This window comes from Teleopsis dalmanni, unplaced genomic scaffold (assembly GCF_002237135.1).
Source record: "Teleopsis dalmanni isolate 2A unplaced genomic scaffold, ASM223713v2 unscaffolded_contig_0056, whole genome shotgun sequence".
Lineage (NCBI taxonomy): Eukaryota > Metazoa > Arthropoda > Insecta > Diptera > Diopsidae > Teleopsis > Teleopsis dalmanni.
In genome coordinates, this window is record NW_024031438.1 from 1 (window position 1) to 9,851 (window position 9,851).

At 24.6% G+C, this 9,851-nt stretch overlaps 1 protein-coding gene across 1 annotated transcript; it reads right to left on the reverse strand.

Moving 5' to 3' along the window:
- Positions 1-7,902: 7,902 nt before the first annotated feature.
- On the reverse strand, positions 7,903-8,991 carry LOC119662985 (uncharacterized serine-rich protein C215.13-like; the record flags this gene model as incomplete). The annotated part of the gene is made up of 2 exons (XM_038072643.1): positions 7,903-8,043; positions 8,227-8,991. Coding segments are annotated over 2 exons (906 nt in total), but the record flags the coding sequence as incomplete, so codon positions are not given.
- Between the last annotated feature and the right edge of the window lie 860 nt (positions 8,992-9,851).

The following is a 9,851-nucleotide window of genomic DNA, read 5'->3' on the forward strand; positions in this document are numbered from 1 at the left end:
TTTTTATATTTTTTTATTTTTTTTTTTTTTATGTATTTTCCTATTTTAATTTTTTTTCATATATTCACCATTTTTTTTTATTTTTATGTTCAAATTTTAAAAGTTGTAAACATTATAAATATTTAAAAAGTTATTAGTCAATTTTATAAAACATCATTATTATTATTATTATTATTATTATTATTTATACTAGACATTTATTTTTAATGTTTTTTTTTAGTACAATTGATAGCAATTCTTTCCTTATTTACGGTTTTTTAATTATGTGTTCATCATAGTGTTTAACATAGCATAACAAAAAATGTTGCATCTATTTACAAACTTATTATTATTTTTTCATGAACATTTAGCATATATGAGACTCTTGAAAAATACTTTAAAGTTTACATTCTTCAAAATAAATACATAAATAAACACTTTACACATACTTCAGATACTTCGAAGAAAAAAAAACATAAAACTTTTAATTTAAGAAAAACAAAATAAATTTCTAACAAAATCTGTATATGTACTTGCAAATACTTAGCAGATACTTTTGGCCTCCTTTAGAAAATTAAACATCAAAGTGACGACGACTCATTTTACACTCAATGCAATGACGTTATTAAAATAAATACAAGAAATAAATAAAAAATGAAAAATGGAAAAAGTTATAAAGATGAAACGAATTCCTCAAAGTAAACAAAACTACACACAAACCGTAGTGAACTAAATAGCGGATGCAAGACTGCGACACCCGCTCGAAACACTCGGCATTACTTTGTTTCAACGCCAGGAATTATGTTTGTTTTTGGCCTAAACCACATTAAAAAGTCTAGGAGAAAAAAAATTCTAAATAAATTTTCCAAAAAATAATTTCAAATGAAAAAAAAACATTAAAATATATACTAAAAATTCAGTTGAATAACAAATGCGTCATAATACCAAAAATGAAGTACTCGCAGAGAAACAGCATAGCTCAGCATTGGAAGGCTTCAAGCCAAAATCGAAAATATGGCATTTGTGAAATATTTACTCATATATGTACGATGTACGATACTTCTCTCTACATACTCACACACACACACTCGATGAAGCATATTTACAGATTTTCATTACAGAAAATATAATTATTTTAACGCAAATACAATTTGTTGATGAAAATATACACACAATATACACAATATTTTCCTTCATTATGTTTTTAATTATTTTTATACTTAGAAGAAAAAAATGTAAACATTATGATGTGTAGCTGTCAAAAATAATGACGGCCAATAGGTGCTAATTTGTTAGAACAAATGTTGGCATATAAACCAAACGTAATGTTAATGGCTAAAATATGTTTTTGTTTTGGTCGCCCCAATGTAATTACATATTTACTCATAGTTATTTGCTGTGAAAATTGATTACAACATTAAGTCAAATTAATAATGAATTATACGAGCATATAAAAAATTGTTTATCCAAATTAATATTTTTTGTAATATTTTGTTTAAAAGTAGCGCGGAACAACATTACATAGAAATCCTTCAAATGAAATGGTAAAAATAATAAACAAACCTGGAATGATTAGAGAACACAGTTTTGATTAATACGTATTTATTAATTGAATTTTATTTTTAGTATTGTCTATCTGTAATATTGTGTAATAATAAACTTAGTAAGCCTTTAGTTCAAATGTTGAAAACAGTAAAACATTTATTGACTACAAAATACGATTTAATGTGCATTTAATTAAAATGAACTACAGATTCTGAATAAAGCATTATGAAGTTATAATAGTGCATTAAGTATAGTTAGAACAGGAAATCAAGTTGCTAACAAATTGTATCTACTTAATAGTTACATGCAAATTATATAGTGCAATTCGGCCGATACTATGATGACGGGGAGAATGACGAGATACTATGAAGATGACCAGATACTATGAAGATGACCAGATACTATGAAGATGACAAGATCCGAAAGAAGAGTCTTATGAATAAGTTTTAGTACAATATAATACAAAAAAATTGAAAAGTATAAAATTTTATGGAATAATGAAATTATATATCCGACATATAATTAAAACTATTACTTCAGGTAAGCAACTTTTGGCAACTTATGTTGAAAACCATTATATTCAAACATAATATCAAATATTTTCATTATATAAAATTTTACTACAACTAACTCAGCCAATTCTATGCATTTCATTATATAAAAATGTGTATTATACACTTTTAAATATTTTCACAACTACGTGATAAGAATGCTTTAATACAAAACAAAAACTTTTTAGGTCCTGTTATTAAAGGCCAAAATGATCATAAGCTAAGTAGCCAAAAAATTATAAAGCATGAATATACATATCAAATTCATTGCACTTACTCGAAGAGTAAATTTCAATTTAGTAGTATCAATAAATAAATATAATTATATATTTATACAATTTACAAATATATAAATAGAGAATTTAAAATAGAAAAATAAAAAAAAAAATAGTTTGTGCACTTCTTACAAAGTATAGCAATTATTTTTGAATCAAAATTTATATGCTGCATTAATGATTTGTATTTTATTTATCGACACTTAAATTTTAATAAAAATAAAAGAAAATATAAAGGAATTTAAATTAAATTAAGTACTTTGTAATATTACTTAACTAATTTCATATAACAATAAACTCAATGTAAATAATTTATATGTATAAATATTTTTAATTTATATATATAAATAATTTTTAATATAAGGTTTGAAGCCCTAACTATACTTATTCATTTATTTCGAACAACATATAATATATTAAGATCCAATCATATTTTATATATTAGGATTAGTCGTCCTGTCCAATGTCTCCGGCACTACCTCAAAAACATCTTAACAATTATGTGTAAAAAAAAAATATTTTTATTATTTTTTGTGTGAATATTTATTTTTTATTATATAGTAATTTTCTTGATGTTTATTTAGACTTCACCTATTTACTATAAATACATATAATTAACATTTATAAAATAGTATTTATTTTTTTTTTAATGTTTTATTGAACTTTCAATATTTATTTAATTTCTTTATATAGTAAAAACTTCAAAATATTTTTTTTTTAATAGAAATTTACTGTAGATATCAAATAAGAACGTAAATTTAAAATTAAACTGATAGTAAAATGTACAAATACAGAAATTTAATTTACGGAAGAAAAATTTAATAAATTAAAAGTACTTTTACATAAATAATTAGTAATTTATTTATTCAAAAGTACCAACAACTTGTGTTCCTTTGCCCTTAACAAATTAGCGTAAAACCTATCAGAAACGAGAAAACAACCGTGCGTATGAGTAAGTTTTTGGCTTAAAAGAAAAATTAAATACATTAACACCTATGAAAAATAATATTTAATAAAGTATTGTTTTCTAAATTGAAAAAAAAAAATACCGAGTTTTATATTATTCTTATGTTAAATTTATAATATATGCACTTATTAAATTTAATAAATTCAAATTTCTAAACTAATAAATACAAACAAAATGTTATGTCCGTTTTAATAAAAAAATCTTTCGAAAGAAACTCCAAATTTTTTTTTTATTACAACAAAATTTCAATAGTCTAAATCTAATTTAATGAGTTTGTTAATTTCTCATGCACAAAAATGACCTTTACTACATGTTGACTTCTGTAGTTTTAATTATTCCTTTCAGTGGGCAGATAGCAATATTTTTCAATTCTAATTTTAATATTTCGACATCTGTTTACAGTTTCACAAGGATACTTTTAACATTATTTGTAACCATTTTAAAAATAGCAAGGAATTCAAGAGTATTGTTTTCATTATGAATATTTGGGTGAATTTATACATTTTAAGTAATGACGTCAACATACTGAAAATTTTGTAAATGATTTTACTTTCTATTCAAGAAAGTAAATATCTAATTACTTAGAAATTGAAATTAATTAATTTAAAAATAGTAAAGCTTTACTTGAACTTTGAAATGTGTCACATGCTTTATTTTGCTAGGATTGTATATTATTATGATTTCATTAAAGAAATCATACATTTTTCAAGTTAAATTTATTTAAAACCAAATATTTTAAAAAAATCATTTAAAATTAGAAAAGTGACAAATATTAGTAATATACAACTAATATAATTATACTAATAATATAATTATTAGTATAATTATATTCTTTAATAAAAATTTTCGAACTGATCAAACAGTTGATTCGAAATTTCAAATTAAAAAATATTTCCAATTAAATATGCAGCAATACTGAAATTGTTAAATAGTCAGTTAATCAAACATACACTTAATTAGAGAACAAAATATTTGTTGTTATATTTAATTACTATTTACCCTTTTTCAATTATTAGAGCTCATATATATGTTATAACATAAAGATGAATATTGACTTCTAACACTATTTAAAAATAATGTGAAAAAAATTTTCAGTACATTTGCAGAAATTATATTGATATACGAATCAATGTAAATAAGATTTTAGTTTTTTGATAACTTCGTTAATGTGATATTCTTAACTTCGTTAAGATTCTTTTCAACAATGTGTGTGTTTTAAGAAATAAAAAAAAAGGAAATTGACGACTGTATAATTAAATTCAACTGTAATCTGTTTAATATTTGCTTAAATGAAGGAACTTCGACACATGCATTCCAAAACATAATTTTATGAAACTCCTAATTTGACCATTATGGGTAACCTTCTTTTAAAGTAAGTTTCAAAAAATAAATAAAAAATTTTACTTCTAATTAAATAAAAGAAATTATTTCTCATCTTAAGTTTCTTCTCGACAAAAATCTCATCATTATTGCTACACAGTAATAATAATAATAATAATATTTCCTAAAATAAATAGACATACTTTATATACGTGAAATCATAAAACTATTCCTACAGAATCAAGCAAATACAAGGAAATGCAGGAAAAACCCTCTAAACTCATAACTATTTAAAAACCTACAACTATAAATAAATATATAAATAAATATATAAATAAATAAATATATAAATAAATATATAAATAAATATAAATAAAGTATTTCTTCGTAGGATAACATCAATTTATTATCAACAACTTACTATGGTAATGGTAAAAAGGATGATAAGCTACTATTTAAAAAGAAAAACTTTTTTAAATAGAAGGTAAGTATACTAAAAATACTAATCTTAATTTTTAACTACAGTTTAAATTACTTTGAATTTCTGCAAGCCAAATTACATTAGTTTTTATTTTTTCAAATAAAAGTACTGTTCAACGAATAAGATTTACACTAAATACATATGACTTAACATTTACTTCCGCTTGATTTTGCAAAGACTTTTATTATTATTTTACTATTCCATACCGCAATGAAAAGAAATTTTATATATCTTTTTTTGTTTATTTATTTCAACAACTTTAATAAAAAAAAAATATAAAACTTTTTATTTCAAGTTCATTGGAATGTATATAAATTTTTGGTGATGTTAGTTCTTCTATACCAATAGAAATATTTTATACTGGTTTGATCGCCGGTGCGTATGAGTAACAAAATTTACATACAAGTTAGCTGTGTACGAAAATGTTTGTCTTTTGTCGAAAATGCTTTGTCTGTTTGTATGTTTGCATAAAAAAAATAAATTCTTGTATATAAAAATGTTTCTACTGGTGTTTATGTTAGCACTTTTTGTTTTATAATTATTTGTACTTTAAAAAAAATTGTGAGATGTGTTCTTACACTTGAATTCATGACGTACTATATTTTTAAAGGTTGTATACATAAAATACACAAAAAATAGCATATACATAAAGAAAAATACTTTATATAGCATTCAAAAACTTTAATAGTTATATTCTAATAAACTTTTTTCAAACACCTCTGATCGCACAAAAAATTGCTAACATTAATACAATATGAAAAAGTAAATATACCGAAATCGTCAGAGTGCTCCCTTTACTCTCATAGCTTTTGAACTTTTTATACAGTCAACTTTAAATAAAATCAGTCATTTACTAATTTTTTCATTTATATACACAAGTTCTTTCATTAAATTCAATACAATGTGCATGTATGTAAAAAATTTTTGTATGGAAGTTGTATGATAAACGCAGCCAATTTCATTCATTTGTTGATTTAATCTTCGTGGATTAACAAGATGTTTCTATGTGAAATTTTAATCCATTAACTAAGGAACGAGTTTGTATATTCAAAACAGATATACAAACAAACAGACAGATAAGCTGGTATATATATATGTAGACAGGCAGACTGAAATTAAACTGGACACGTTTTCAGACAAATTCTGCAATCTAAAATAACAAAAAATTTATGTGCAAAGCTTTAATCCATTTTATCAAAAATCCATAGAAATGTTTTAAAAATCCAACCAGAAATATATTGCTCAATAGGCTCGTCTAAATATGGTTAGTTGGTTTCAGTGGCGACATAACTTTATTTGTCTACTCGATTTCGAATATTGGTGATCACATGACATTATAAAAATAATTTTAAGACGCATTGGACTATTTTTTAAAGACATACAAAATACAAGTTAACATAAATACAAGTTTTAATATACGCAAAGTTATAAATTTTTGACTATTTCTGAATATTCCTGCCTATTTCTGGTCGCATATATAAGGTTACCAATATTTAGTATTCGAGCTCATTGTCTATTATTTTTAACCACGAAAACGCATTAGTGTCGTTTTATTACCACAGCCAGTGGTTATGAATATCTATATTTTAAAAACAACTTGATAATTTATATCGCAAAACTAAACAACGCGGTTTATAAAGAAAATTATTTTTTGCTAATCAATATCTGACATGTCCATAAGGTCTTTTATAGGTCGAAGAATTTTCTAGTGAATTGTCTCAATTTCGTCAGGTCTGGTCATTTGCAAAGAAATTGGTCATCTTATCATACTGATCAAGTATCCACAGGCAGCTTTCTAACAAAATAACAGAAACGAAAATAATCCAATGAGAAGGGTTTCATTTCCGATATTTATTTAGTTTTGAAAATTTTAAAAAGAACCCTACACGAAAAGGAACACTATGCACAGGTGTAGGGGACGACTCTTTGTTTGAATGTGTTATTCGGGTAGAGATTTCCAAAAGACTCTAAATTTCTCACAAAACTAATATTTTTATTTTTTTTAAATTAGACTATCACCTCCCGTAATAGTGAGATTTTTATAGAAAACATTCTGTATCTGATGTCCGATAACTCATTTACTTGGCTATTAATATTTTAACAAATTAAAAAACACTTTACAAACTACTTCTGTAAAGATTGTAAGAACGATGATAAATAAAATAATATCTAAATAATATACAATAAAAATTATTTATAAAAATAAAATAAAATAAAATAGGGAAGACAAAGAATAAAAAAGAAATGAAAATAACTATTTGGTAACTAATTATTTCCTAAAAATAGTAAATATTGTACATCATCAACCAAGAACTGTAGCCGATACCGGAAAGATTTTGGCGCTGTACTAGTTTCCCTTCATTTATTTTGCTTTGATATGCTTTTTTGAGTAACTAATTAAGCTGAAACTCAGACCCAAATACTTTGCTACATTTTTCTCAATGTGCTAAATGATAACTTGTTAAGTACTTAAAACTTTAATTAGGCATCTAATTTGTACTGCAGCACTATGAGCCATCAAATTAAAAAAAAAAATTATTATAAAAAAGTATTACAAAAATTGCCAAGGAGGCTATGTATGTGGGGTAAACGAATGTGCACATTATATTTTGGACCAATGCAGTTCAGTATTTTCAAGAAAATTTTATTTTAAAGAAAAAAATTCTTCCTGTTTTTTAACAAACGTTCGCAACATTGCTCTTTTATATGCACATATATTATAAAATATATATTCTACAAAATATTATTATATATCGGAATATTTAAACCAATTATTCTACTCACATTCTTTATTTTTATCCATTGCTGGTTGTAGTGGACTTGAGTCCACAATTGCTTTTGGTGGCGATTGTCTGGGATCGTAAGTATCCGAATTATTACCATCATCGCTACTACCCAGGAATGATGCATTCAACCGTTGTTCACCTTAAATAAATTCAAAATGTTTTGCTTAAAATTTAATATTTTAAAACTCATCGTTTATGTAAATTAAGTTCTTAAGTAAAATCTTAATCACGCAACCAAAAAATTTCATTTATAAAGTGTTAAGTTTACAATTACTTTTGCACTTTTATATCAACTGCACTTGAGCTGTGCTTGACTACTAACCTTCCGACATATCTTCGTACGCTTCGTGTAGTAAGATAACGTCTTGAAATGAGTGCTCAAAACCTTTTCCACTCAATTGTGATGTAAACAAACCGTTGCAAGATGAATCTGAGATTATCTCAACAGTTGCTGAACCGGGTGATGAGAATGTTGCAAGTAGTGAGCCACCGAGACTGTGTAATGACGGTGACTTGGAAATTGCTTTTGTTTTTTGTGCTTTTAAGGACTTCAATGCAGATTTTGCTGCTGTTGAAGTTGGTGATGCTGTTGTTGCTTTTGAGGATATTGATGATAGTGAAGTGGCTGTTGCTTTTGAAGCTGCAGAGGATTTCGATGAATTCGACGATGCAGATGACGATGATGAAGAGGATGACGACGATGAAGACGAGGAGGAACTTGAAGATTTTTTTGACGATACAGTTGATAATATTGAAAAATTTGAAGCTATTGATGATGCTGGTGATGCAGAAGAGGAAGATAAAATTGAATTGCTATTCAATTGTATGGCGTGACTATTGTGATGATTTGTGGTATCTACAGTAATCTGCGTAATTCCGTTACTATTATTATTACTATTAATTGTATTATTATTTACAATTCCTTGCGATATTGGCGTTATTGTTGTATTTGGCACTGTTGTTATTATATCGTTGGAATTTGTAGACGTTTGAAACCAACTTGGAAAACTGCCCTTAAGCGTGTCAATAAGATCCTGATCGAGCGTTAAACGCCACGATACAGGGCCGTCCACGCCGTGCGTAGACTCTGCAATAAAAAAGTAAAAAAATTTAATTGATGGCAATATTTTCGAATTTCTTCAATAAAATAAATTGATAAACAATTTTTCGTTTAAATATAGGCCATATAAATAAATCATTTACAAGTTTTTAAAGTTAATACATAAAAATATAAATACAAAATAAGAAAATAAAAAATAATTGAAGAATAAATAATACATAATTATAAAAGTATAATAATAAAAGAAATAAATTTTTATTTAAAATAATTGATTAATTCAAAACAAATAAACAAAGAAATATATAAAAAATATAACTGAATACAATTAAAATTGAAAAGAATGGAAAATATATAGATATCGAAGAATATAGAGTGAAGATAAAGAAAAGTTAATATTTAATTAAGAATAATAAATAATAAATAAAAAATAAAAACTCAGAAGTTATGAATAAATATTCAAACACTTAATACAAAGAATAAGGATTACATAATAATAATTAATTATAAATAATAATAAGTAAAAGCGAATGAGAGGAGGAAATAAAGAAAAAAGAATTTAAGTACAAATAATAGGGAATAATGTACAAATAATAACAAATAATTAAGATTAGAATAAAATTGAGAATTAAGGATAAAAAAATAAGGAGTAAAAAACGAACAACAAAGAACAAAGAATAAGACACACAAAGAAAAAAGAACAATGAAGGAAGAGTGAAATAAAGTTAAAAAATCGTGTTACTAAGAGCAAAATTGGGAATATAGGATACAAAATATATAATAGATAAAATAAATAAAGTTCAGAAAGTTGAAAAAAGTTGACATTTAAGAAGAAGGAATATAATTTTTAAAGTAAAAAATTAAAGCAGAAGAAAATAATTTTTAGAAAT